The sequence below is a fragment of the Tinamus guttatus genome, unplaced genomic scaffold (assembly GCF_059628265.1).
Source record: "Tinamus guttatus ecotype Peru unplaced genomic scaffold, ASM5962826v1 Tinamus_guttatus_pri_ptg000459l, whole genome shotgun sequence".
Classification (NCBI taxonomy): domain Eukaryota; kingdom Metazoa; phylum Chordata; class Aves; order Tinamiformes; family Tinamidae; genus Tinamus; species Tinamus guttatus.
Window position 1 is genome coordinate 4,662,423 of NW_028288993.1, and position 12,805 is coordinate 4,675,227.

General features: G+C 49.2%; 1 protein-coding gene across 1 annotated transcript; it reads left to right on the forward strand.

Moving 5' to 3' along the window:
* The first annotated feature begins 1,404 nt into the window (after positions 1–1,404).
* Positions 1,405–12,576, forward strand: LOC104570425 (T-box-containing protein TBX6L). The gene is made up of 10 exons (XM_088532221.1): positions 1,405–1,474; positions 3,314–3,640; positions 6,945–7,089; positions 8,046–8,148; positions 8,720–8,884; positions 9,155–9,301; positions 9,765–9,835; positions 10,906–10,997; positions 11,467–11,659; positions 12,149–12,576. Exons 2-10 carry the CDS (start codon positions 3,625–3,627, stop codon positions 12,570–12,572), a joined length of 1,356 nt encoding a protein of 451 aa, XP_088388347.1. The 5' UTR covers positions 1,405–1,474; positions 3,314–3,624; the 3' UTR covers positions 12,573–12,576.
* The last annotated feature ends 229 nt before the right edge of the window (positions 12,577–12,805 follow it).

A 12,805-nucleotide genomic window follows, 5' to 3' on the forward strand; every position in this document is an offset into this window, starting at 1 on the left:
TGCAGATGGCCACGCAGCCTTACTGAGGAGTTGCCAGGACGTGAATGGAATGGCGAGGCTGGAGGTTTTCACACTGGGGAGCACAGAGAACACTCGGAGGCTGTGGTCTATGGGCAGCAGGTGGGAATGTGCCAAGTAAGTCACAGCTCGGCGGCTGTGAGGCGCTCTGCAGGTTCCAGGGAGAAATTCCTCTTAAAAGTGCAGTTTGCATTTCTCCAGCTTATGTTTTCTGGCTTTGTGCAAACTCGGGCAGACAGGAGTGCCTTAGTTAAGACCAGTTTTAGTAGCCCAGTTTTATTTAAGCTGCTACAATAAGGTTTCTCCCGGCCCCGTGCCCCGGGGGAAGCCCATGGTGCCTCTGCTGCTGCTGCCACCGTGGCAGAGCGGGGATACAGATTAGCAGCTGATCCAAGACTGGTTCTTTCGCAAAGGTCACCATTATTAATCTGCATTTCTGTTGTGTTTCAGAATCTCTGTAGCTGGAGTCCTGCAAGGGGGATGCCTGGGCAAGTGTGTCCTGTTTGGCTGTTTGTAGACTCGGATCCTGAAGGTGAAATGTTAAGGGTTAAAGTTTCACCTGCAGTGAAGGGTGCCAGAAAACATTTGCTTTAGGACAAACCCAAAGGGGAATGTTTTTTTCCTAATCAACTCCCCAAAGAGATGCAAAGCAAAGGGACCCCGCCTCTGCTTTTGTCGGTGCAGCCCCCTCGGTGCTGTCCTACCCAGGGCCCACGGGCAGAGCGGCTCTTAGAGCTGGGCACGGTGACACTTCTCCCTCTGCCATAACTGAGCTCGCAACAGCACCGTGTCCTGACTCCCCCTCATCATATTCACCCGCCGTCCCATCTCTTTTCTCCCCTGGTCTCCAATTTGCCAGTGAATTGTTAGACACCGGCTCCTTCAGGCCCAGCTTCCCGGCCCAGTGCCTGGGGCAGGCCAGAGGGCCGTGCGAGACCCCCCTTTGCAGTGGTTATTTCATGGGCATTGCTCGCGTTCGCTACGCTTCCCAGACAGTCACAAATGTGCTTTGCGCTTTGAAAACCTCCTCAGTGCAAGTGGGAAGGCTGGGGGAAAGCTGGTTGTTAAGTAGCTGTGGGTAATTAATGACTCCACCTTCCCCATCAATCAGCTGGGAGAAGCCAAAAGGATTTGAGTGCTCATGGCAAATGTGTGTTCTCTAGACATGCTGATACCCAGTGTGCAAATGAAGTGGCAGCAGGAGACCATCTGATACCCTTTCTTGGAAGAAGCAATAAGTCATGATACATGTCCCACACTCTGTCAGATGAAGTCTGAAATTCCCAGGGCTGCTGCTGTTGTTGTGCAGTTTCCGACTATGTGGGATGTTAATCCATCTCACTGCTAGCTTGAGTCTGACCCAATTTTTGTTCTATTTTCCCTTTTCAGACTCTGATTACAGACATCTTTTCAGCTTTCTACAATTAAAATACTCTCATTAGAAAAGCAGAGCTTGGTGAGCAGATTTGGTGCTGGCTTTCCTTTCATAGCAGAGCAGAACAACAAAAAAAGAAAAAAAAAAAAAAAGTCTACATTTTATTCCCTTTGCATCTGGTAGTGGCTGTGCAAGTACAAGCATAAGAGGTTTGATCTTGGTACTTTTTACAATGCAATCTTTTGCATTCCAGTTCATCTTTTCACATATGTAATAAAAAATATCCCCAGCTGAGCTATAACTTGCTGTTGCTCCACCATGATAGCTGCTTCCTCGAAGGTACCGAGGTCCCCAATTCTGGATGTGGCCCGAGTTATCTGACAGAGAACAGCCTGTGATCTTCTCTTTAAAAGCGTTTAAATGTGTTCTCTTTAAAGTGGTGAAATGGTCAGGCAGATCGAATGTGGTCTTTCAAGGGTCCAGCAGCAAGTGGATGAGCTCCTGCTATAAAAATCATCCTCAAGACTTTCCCAAATTCTCCAGTTCCCCGTTTCCAAATGTTCTCCTTGCCACACCAAGCACTGTCTTTTCTCACTCCCACCCCCTGGGATGCAACGTCCCTCTCTTCTGATTAAATCCCTTCATCTTGTTTGCATATCCTTGGGCTGCTGCTCCAGAAGGCAATAACAGCAGAATTAAATGGATGACATTCAACTGTAGAACTGACTGTCAGTAGATTCAGAATATTTTTTTGCACATTAAACTAAAATTCAGGTGTCCCATTAATGTCAGTGACAAAAGTTGTTTACTTTACTGAGAGCAAGACCAGGCAATGAATCAGCTAGAGCCTTGCCGCGATGCTCTTTGAAATGAAGTGGGGAGAAGAGCCCCTATATTTGCTGTGCAGGATCCAGCAGTGGCCCTTTGGGGCTGATATCCTGCTTGTGACCTTGAGCACTCTCAGAAACCCCATCTTTCACCTGCAAAGGATGGTGATTCCTGTACAGCAGCACGCAGGACTCCCTGCCTCAGCAAGGCAGGGGCTGGTTTGTGCCCTGCAGCATGAGGCTTGATTGCTCTCTCTTAGCACTTGCAAGCACTGGTAAGCACAAAAGCTAATGGTCACACTTGCAGAATAAACTAATTAAGGGCAAAACGCTGAAGTCCTTCAGTTTCTACTCAGACTTTCATTCAGTGAGAGTTGTGCCTTGAACAAGGACTAAGTAAAACCCATGCCCGGTCCATGCATTAGACTCTTAGGTCACTTGCACGGGACAGTGCCAAGAGAGCTGCATGCGGGCACGGCTGTGTCACCAAAGCAATTGCCACCTTCCCTCGCCAGCGGTCACAAGGGACATCATTGCATGTAGAGCAGGCTGCAGATAAGGAGCTCCTGGGCCTCGGGTGCAGCAATAGGGATAATGCCGTGGAAAAACAGTGCGATAGAAAAAAGAACTGCGCAGTGTGGGGCTGCGGATGGAGAGATTGGGTAGGTAAGTTGCATTACATCTTTAAACGAGGTTGTTTTGGAGGAGAAGACGTGTTGGTGAATGAATGTATTGCCAGAGCAAAGGTATCCACAGACTGATGTTTGGGATATTTGCTCGCTTTGAGAGGAGCAAGCTTGAGTTCTGCTTCTGATACACACAATCACAACAGAATGCCTCCATGTTCTAGAGATGAAAATTATCTCAAATCCTTGGACTAGTCAGAGGGATACTTTTCCTGCTTGTTGTTTAAGTTTTTTTTCTTTTTTTCCTTTTTTTTTTTTTTTTTTTTGTAGGTAAGTCTTCAGCTGATGCTTTTGGTCTTGTTTCTATTTGTTTAAAAGTGCGTTAGCAGTAAATCAAGGTGCATTTCCCCTGTAGGGTTTCCTGTATGTCAAAGCCATGTTAATTCTCTTTGATTTTCTTCCCTTAGCCCCAGCCATTGCTGCAGATCCTTCCTCTCTTTGTCCCTGTGGACATCAAAGGATTGCAAGGGGACAGCCCTGGAGAGAGGCTCCTCCCTGCTCATTAGCCTCCATAAAACAGGACCTCACCTTGGCTAGCTGTGCTTGGAGTCCCATCCTCATCCCAGGCACTCTTGACACTGGATCCCTGGAGGAAAGGCTTTTGCTCACGTCGGCAACTCGGACCTGCTTTGGAATTGGACTATTTTGGCTCCCCTCGTAAGGATTCTGGTGGCTCTCGTGGCTGTGCAGCTTCCTGGACTTCACAGTACATGGAAAAATGCAAGCGTTGCCAGGTGGGTGACCCTGCTCTCCTCAGTGCGCGGGAAGGTCCAGGGTTATGCCCAGCACGGGCATCACTTTTAGATCGTAAGTGCTCCCTGCGGGATACCAGCATCTGTAGCGGTGTGCGTGTGACGGGAGGGGATTTCCAAATGTTTTTGTGAGAACAGGTGACAAATTGTGGTTTTGGATGTTCTTCGGGAACCTTAGGTCTTCTGCAGGAGTAGCAGAGGTTTGCTAGCAGTTCTGCCCCAAATTCCCTTCTCCGCATCACCGTGCATGCCGCAATCCCTCGCTGAGGGATACAGATGCTGTTTGTATATTGGCTGCGCAGCACCAGAAGTTCCTTTGGGCCGAAGGCTGCAGAAGGTCTGTTATTATTTGTATAATGCTCAGAGTAACTCTGCTACAAACCCTGCAGTTTTGTCTGACTGCGGATGTCAGGGGAACCCAATCCCAGATTTAGGCCTGGGTTTTTCTCTGCACCCAAAGGAAACAGCCATTTACCTCCTTTAGGTATGTGGTTCATTTACATGTTAGAAATGCCTGGGTACTCGTAGCTGCCTTTCTTCACCCCTGCAATGTATTATTTGGTTCCTAAGAAGTAAAATAGCTGTACAGCACTCCAATAATTTCCACCTTCACCATTGCTTTTGTTGCTTTAAAGCATCCACCCTATGCTGAGCTTGATTCATGACAATTTCTGCCCCACTGAGAGAATTTTAACTCTAAAAACAGACGAACCATGAAAGTTGCAGACTAAATGATGCTATTTTACCTGATCAAAGATTTCAGCTATTTAAGAACTGATCAAACTTTCTCATTGCGTTTTCTCACTTGGTTGTGACCGTACAGAGCAGAAATATTGGGCGCGCCTGGGAGGCGAAGCCCCCGCGCTTGTGGAAAAGCCTTGTGCTATTTCCCAAAGCCCCGGAGCTGGGAGACCCGGGGCATCTCCGCAGGGTCCTTTGTAAGGTTGGAGAACACTGAGAATTTCGTTTATTCGCAAGATTAATTTCTTGGATAGCTTTATATATCAGCATGGATTTCTTGTGCACACTGGAGAGCCGTTAGTGTTAGATTCCCTCGCTGAGACAAATGTAGAAGTCGCAGATGCTGGTAAAGGCGAGGGACCTGTTGTGTTTGTGGCGCTTTCCCAGTGTTGCAAACCGCATCCTACACTTTGCAGGACGTTATGACTCTGTCCCGGCATCTGACAATTAAACCAGGGATTGCTGTCAAATAAGTAGATTATTTTTTAGCATCTCCTATCTGAATCCTTTTTATTTTCTTCTTGTTTTTATATTATCACTGAATGACTCCTGTTTCTTTTTCTGTCCTTTCCTTTTCTGTTGTTTGTACTGAGACTTTTAAATCAAGTGTGGGATAGACATAGAGCTCTTGATTTTGCATGCTGCCTTTCTCACCACAGCTTCTTTCTCTTCGACCTCCTCTTGACATAAAGAGTATATTTTAAAATAGGCCTCATGCAGTATTACAAACACAGTGATGCTGATAATGAATTTTGAAATACGTTAGAGCTAAAAATTCTTGAGAAATCCTTAATTCTCTGGAAAACAGTACTGCAGATGAGATGTAAGGTAGCGTGGGAGGGGAGGCAGTGGAAGCGCGGGGTTAACGGATGGGTTCGGTGCTTGGGTGTCCCCCTCTCCACGGCGCGGTCCGACCGCCAGCGTCTTCACGGGGACCCGCGCGCCTGGTCCTGGCCGATCCCGCGGGACGTCCTGCCGGCGGATGCTCCCGCGCGGCCGTGGGCGCCCGTGCCCTCGCCCTGGCCATCAGCCCTTGATTTTTAATGATCCACAGAACTCCCTGCCCTTTAATTCCTTTGACTTCACTGGCACTTTCCCTCCATAAGGAGTCCCACGCTCAGCTTTGTTGCCATCTCATTTAGCGGCCCTGGAATTGGCTTGCAAAAATGTTAATTGTGAAGCAGATTTGAGGGAAGGAGGGAGCATCTGCCCGGCTAATGGGGCTCCGTTGGTGCGCGTTGCAGCTGGATGGCTCTGGTGGGAAATCAGCCTGATTTTATTGTAACTCCTCCTGATACATGTGCCGCACGGAGCTACCGAATGTGTCGTCTCGTGGCAGCTTTCATGTCTCTGCGAGAGGATATGAGGGAAGCTTTAGTAGGAAGATGTTAACAGGCTAATCTTGGCGAGCAGACTAGGTGTCACTTCTTAGCCAGTTCATTAATGTTGGATCAAAGCAGAAAAAAGGGCAGAGTGTCTTTTTTCCCAAAATGCCTAAAGGCCTTTAAAAAACAGCCGAATTATGTTTAATTATTTTTTTTAAGTTTCTGTTACTGTGGAAATAACCCCTTTAGGCTCACACTGGGTTGGTTTTGTGGGAAGATGCAGCTTTCTGAAAGGAAACTGCTGTTTTTGGAAATAGCTACTTACGTTTCTTGTAGGTTTATTGAAAAATACTCAGGGAAGCTGCAGCAAGAGGATGAGTCCCCTCATTTCTCATCTGCCCTGAATAAGATCTAAGAGGTAGAAAAAATCTTGTCTTTTAAGCAAGCAGCTGCTAAGACATCACCTGGCAAAAGCAGCTTCCTCCACTAAGCCGAGGACAGCGCTGCTGCTCAAGGGAATAGTCCATGGGAGGCTCCGCTGCCTCCCTTCCTGGTCTCCACTTATGTTTGGGTCTTCTCTCTGTCCCTTTGTGGTCCTATGGAGTGTTTTTTCATCTCCGCTACCATCTAGTTTCTGTTTTCTCCCCCACTGCTTAAATTCAGCCCAGGCCTTTTCGCTTTCCTTTCATGCTTGTGGTAAAGGGGTTTGGATAACCCTAGTCCCATCGGAACAAGAATACAAGGGGATGGTGGCTACCAGCCCGAGCTGGTTGTGCGGGGTTTGTACAGCAGGTAAATCTTTGCGAAAGAACTTACCAGCTAAAAACAAATCTGTTGGAAAAGCCTTTCTGCCTACTGAGCCTCCTAAGAAAACCTTTGCAGGCAAATGATCCGTTTGCTTTGAGAGGCTTCTCGTGGCATCGTCTCCCCAGTGCCCGGCAGCACCTGGAACCTTCATTAATAAAATCACAGCGTTCAGGTACCTGAGTTAAACCGCTCCTGAGGGCTCTGCAGTGACTTGGGGCTGCGAATCCCCGCGAGCAGCCGGGAGGAGGAGCGGGCGGGCAGCTCTCCGAAGCCGCTCTCTGACAACAGCCTGTGAAATGAGGTAGCTCCTGCCTGCCGGCGCCGGCCCGGCGGGCGCTCCGGCCTGCGCGGCCGCCCCGGCCCGGCTCCCCGCGTGTCCCTCCTAAGCTGCCCTTTCCTCTCTCTCCTGGCAGACCTGAAAGCGCCGTGTGACGCTCTCCCTTCCCCCAGCCTGGAGCCCTACACACAGAGCTCCATCGTGGTCACCCTGGAGGACATGGGGCTCTGGATGAAGTTTCACCAGATAGGAACGGAGATGATCATCACCAAATCCGGGAGGTGAGGGGAGCCTAATAGCCCTTTGCACTGACCCCTTCAAGCTGCTCTCACTCTCCCCAAGTGCTTGTTTTTGAATGCTGGCTCTTAAGCTGTTTTTTTTTTTTTTTTAGGCAATTATTAAGAATTGCTCTTTCAGGATGTCTTAGAAGTCCAAATTGTGAAGTGTGAAAGGTCACTGAGGGGCTAATATGTTGGAAGAGCTTCTCTACTCTGATCTCAGTGCTTACACTGTTGTTTTTCCTATTGCTTTGGGGTTGTTCTAGAAAGTATCCCAGACTTCCTTTGCCTCAGACAGTCACTGGCAGAAGCAGATGAGCACTAAATGTCTGACTTTGATTCTGTGCTTGCAGACAAAAACGTGACCTAGAAGAGTAAGGATCTGTGCACACGGGCTACTCTGAAAGTTAAATCTTAGTCACATATTATGGAGCTTGTAATGAAAGAGTATGAAATTTTAATATATTATGTCAAGACAGCTGTGAGATGAAATAATTCCCTCTAAATAGGGAGGTAGGTGTCAAAGGCTGTTTGCAATGTCAGAAGATAAAGGAGATAGTAGGAAGTATGGGAACAGAAAGCTGGATGTGCCTTCAGACGAGTGCTGTCCACACTGGCAAACGCTCTCGTCTGCACTTCAGATCCCTGATAGCTGCAGAAAGCTAGGAACCGTGTCCAAATTTTCAGTGTTTTATTTGGGTTACCCAAAGCTGCATTACAGAAATCAGAAGAACAAAAGCAGTGACAGTATCAGGTCATCAGTGACTGCTGCTCAATTAACACCTTAAGCATTTAATAAGATGGTAAAAATGTCCAGTAGCTGATCTGCTGAAATACTGCCACCAGCACTTTGCACAATAATGAGTAGACATAACCTGATGCTTAATTAGATCATTAAACAAAACAAAAAAAGGCTTTTTGCAAAATTTCTTACACTGTGTATCTAATTTCTCCTTCAGGCGAATGTTTCCACAATGCAAAATCAAAGTCTCCGGCTTAATCCCCTATGCCAAGTATCTCATGCTGGTAGATTTTGTACCGATGGACAACTTCAGGTACAAGGTGTGTACTTTAAATAACAAAATTTGTGCTGTCCTTCCATCCTACTACATGAAAAAAAAAAGAGACAGATCAAACCCCTCTTGCAGGCTTATGGGGGACTCTTGTGCATCCCCTTTATTTATAATAAATTAATCTTCAATGCTTCACTGGCCAGGATGATAAGCAAATTATCTTCAGACCAAGTTCAGAAATGTTTTTCTGCCTCTCTGGACAAAATTCAGAAGTAATTGGTGTATTTTCTGCCTATCTGGTGTTATCTAGAATGTGCCATTTTTGTACAGGTAGCAGCTGGAAAGATGCTTTACAATTTTCCTTGTAAACAGTATGGTTTTGATCATGATTAATGTCAGACTTACTAATGTCTGACAGCCATTCAGACAGAGAGAGGGAAAATGAGACCTAGACTCAGAGATGTTTCAATAACATGATCATGACTCATAAGAGGGAATCTACTACCTGTCAGGATTGTCTGCCTCAGGGAAGTCCATGAAATCAGAAACAAAGCTGCTGGGGATTCCCTGTGGTGAGGGTAGGGCTTTCAAGCTCTAGATTTCCCTTTTTTCCTCCACAGTGGAATAAAGATCAATGGGAAGTGGCTGGAAAAGCAGAGCCTCAGCTCCCTTGTCGCACCTACGTCCACCCGGATTCCCCAGCTCCTGGCAGCCACTGGATGAAAGAACCTGTCTCCTTCCAGAAGCTGAAGCTCACCAACAACACGCTGGACCAGCATGGGCATGTAGGTTGTAGCTGGCCTTAGTGCCCCGCTCCTTGGGTTGTGCTAGCTGGAAGTCTGTGCCACAGAAACAAGTTAGTGAGAAGTTAGATGATGTGGAAATGAAAAGGTATCCAAGTGCCACATCTTTCTTCCTTAGCCCAGCCCTGTGACCTTTTAATGCCTTGGGGTTCCTGATTTGGAACGGGTGTCCTGGGAGCCTCCACAGCAGATGGCAGAGCATGTTGGCTGTGGTTGCACATGGAAACCTTCTCTCTTGTCTGTCTGCACCAGATCATCCTGCACTCCATGCACCGTTATAAGCCTCGCTTCCACATCGTGCAGGCAGATGACCTCTTCAGTGTCCGCTGGAGCATCTTCCAAGTCTTCAGCTTCCCAGAGACTGTCTTCACATCTGTCACTGCTTACCAGAACGAGAAGGTACGGCGTGCAAGCACCACCCTTGGATTTCCTGAGAAATCCTGTAAGGGAAGGTGTCTCCTGAGCTATTCAGTGTGGGCACCTGTGTCAGGGGAACTTACTTACGGAAGCCCGTTGAGATGACATCCACTCTGAGTTGAGATAAGTCATGCCCATTTACTTACTGAGTGCACTGCAGTGGCTAAAAGGACCCCAGATACAATAAAAAGTCCAGATGTGGGTACTGACCTTGGTTATTTCTCTAAACAGATGAATCCTACACTGGGGAAGTCCCTGGGAAAGTCTCTCCTCTCTGTATCTGTTCCTAATCAATAGACAGAAGTGTTGTAAGAGCTCAGATACAGTGACAAGGCACTTCCAAACTGCCAGTCAAACCGTTGTGATAAATACTGAGGTAAAGGTCTTGAAGTGGTAAAGAACCCAACCACTCCCTGTAACACTGAATCATGTTCCTTATTTTAAGATCACAAAACTCAAGATTGACAACAATCCATTTGCTAAAGGCTTCCGGGAGCATGGAAAGAACACCCGAAGGTAAGCTGGTTCTTATCTCAATTTATTTCCAACTTGCTTTCACTCATGATTTTACCCAAATCCACTGAGCAGTGTGAGCTCTGTAGAGCCAGCCAAGTCCTGCAGGTTGCATCATTCTGGGAATGATGATGATGGTAATGTCCCATTGTGCACCTGTCTCCCAATAGGAGGAGATGCAGGCATTCCTGCAGAAATGTGGGTATAGGACAAACATGAGACCTGCATTTCCTCGCAGTTTGGATCTAGACTGCTGTCTGACATCTGAATAGCTGCAGTAAAGGGAGTCCACAGCAGATCACTGTGTGGCTTTGAGATAAACTTGATTCTGATGCTCAGAGGTTCCCTCCTCTCAATTCCTCTTAGTGGAAAAGCATCTCTTCCAATAGGAAATTTTATCTGCAAAAGGGAAGTTGGATGCCACTACCAGTGTGGTCTTTGGTCTGGTCGGAGGGCAGCCCATGGGTGAGATAAAAGCAATCTTAAATGCAACCACCAGTTTGCAATGGAGATGAGAAAAAAGTGTGAGTGTTTTTTTTCCTAGCAGAATATGTTATAAAAAGATATTGAGAAAACATTTTGCTTTGCATTGCTTGAGAAAAATGTTATTTCCTGATTGAAAAGGGCCTGTTTGTTTTATTTTTGTTTTTAGTTTAAACAAACCCTGAAAATGTCAGGGATTTTCCTTCTCCTCCTAATAGGGCTATTTGGACTATTTCTGATTAAACTAGATTCATTTTCTGAAAATGCTTTCAAGCAACAGGCCCTCCATCTCCCACACATGCTGGGAGCCTGTGCTCATGGCAGGTAGCATGGCAAGCTCTGGAATTCATACATATATATATATATATATATATATATACACACACACATATATATGCTTGTCATAGTTGAATACACACACACACACACATATATACATATACATATATGTGTGTATATCCCTGTGGGCCACTCAATGCCGGGAAGGCTTGCTCTGTCCTTCCTTGATCCAGGGCTGTTGCCCAGCCGCCCTTGCTTGTTTATCTCAGTGGAAAACCTTCCTATCCACTTCCTCCATTTACTGTTTCCAGGGAAGGACGAGCCAAGTGCCAGAAATCCAGTCCAGCCAAAAGCCAGAAGAGAAAGCTACCCGAGGAAAAGGAGCCCGGTGCTGAGGAACGTGGTAATATTGGTAACCACAAACACGATAGGGGCGATTCCTAGATGTGGCTGGGCCATGGGGATGAGAAGGGGGCATTGGCAGAGCTCTGCTGTGTGTCCTGCCAAACAAGAGCTGCCCTTTCTGCCCTTGTTTCTAGCATCAGGAGATGTGCTCCCTTCCCCTGCCTGGGGAGAGTTGGTACCATTTAAAAATGAACTTAACAGCTTCTGAAAGGTTATTTTTTAAGCCTGATCGTTCCTTGCTGCAGTTTGCAGTGCTGTTTGCACAAACACAGCAGCAGCAGGACCGAATGGCACAGCGTGAGCGCGAAGGAGCCAGCCAAGGACTAGTCCCTTATGGCTGCAGAAGCCATGTTAGTGCAACCCCCTGCCAACCCTGCCGGGGTTTCACCAGGCCGTCACAGGCTCTGGGCTCTCGCTTCCCCCCCTCTCATTCTCTTCCATTCCCTCTTTTCCCTGCCGTGAGCCAGACTTCGGGAAAGATGAGGACGTGGACGTGAAGGAGGAGAGCAACCCCGTGGTGGTGAGCGGCGGCTTCCCCTTCTGGGTGGCGGAGCAGAGCGGCAGCCAGGCCTTTCCTGCGGCATCGCCGGCCCCGGCCGACCCGCGCGACGCGCCGGCCAGGGAGCAGCAGGTGCCCACGCCGTCCTACCAGGCCTACCGGTGAGTCCCGCCTCGCTTCCCCATCTCCTGCTCCCTATTTCTGAAGGAAAAAAGCCAGTGCAATGGCTTTTCTCTCTTTTTTTAACTTTAAATCCAGTTTCTGAGCATTCTTATGCCTTGGTAGTGGTCTGTATTTCCCTGTCGAATGCTCCCGCAGCCAGCTCTGCGTGCTGCAGGCCTCGCGTGCCCACAGAGGGGCGGTGGGGCTGAACAGGGAATTTTTCCCTCTTTCTTCCCCTTGCTAATTCCTGCATGTCGTAGAGCGGGCCGAGGCAGAGCCCGGGTGGCCTGGGTTAGCTCCTGGGGTACCTGGTGTGTCTGTGTGGGTGACGGAGGCTGTGCGGAGGCAGCCTGTCCCCGTCACGCTCGCATTGAGCGGGCGGTGGGTGCAGCAGCGCGGGCAGAGGGTGCTCTGAGGCCTTGCCCGGGGCCTGGCTGGGGCTCTCGTGTCTCGGGCCTCACTCGCTCCTCTCTGCCCTCGGGCCGCAGCTTCCACGAGGCCGGGGAGGCCCCGCAGCTGCCGCCCGCCCGCGACGTGGCGGCGCTCGGGGACCTGCGGCCGCGGTGCCACCCGCTGGAGCTGGTGCCCGAGCACGAGGCCAAGCAGCTCGCCGAGGGCTTCGCCAACCTGCCCCCGCTGCCGCCGCCCCTGCCACCCCCGCAGGACTACGCCGGCGTGGTGAACATGGCCATGGACTCCGTGGGCAAGGCCGGCGCCCGAGCGCCCGTGTACGGCCCCTACGGCGCCGAGCAGGGCCTGGGCCAGTGGATGGTGCCGTCGCACGGCCAGTACCGGGCCGTGAGCTACTCCGCCTTCTCCACGGATTACAACACGCAAGGGGCTTCGGGACATGCCCACGGGGCCATGGCGGAGTGGAGCCAGTACCCGCTGTTCCCGTACGCCTGCTGGTGATCCCGCGCCGCCCTTCCCCGTGGAAAGACTGACGGAAGGTTGTAAATGAGACCAGGCCTGCTCTGGAGCGCGACCTCGTCTGCGCTGGGCGAAGAGGCGGCGCAGCACAGGGTGGCGTGCGGCACCCCCTTCCTCGTCTCCTTGCTCCGTGCCTGCTCCGTGGTTTCACAAGGGCCGCACCGAGGCTCTGCTCCGCTTTCTTTCCAGCGGGAGCAGGAAACCACAAGAACTGT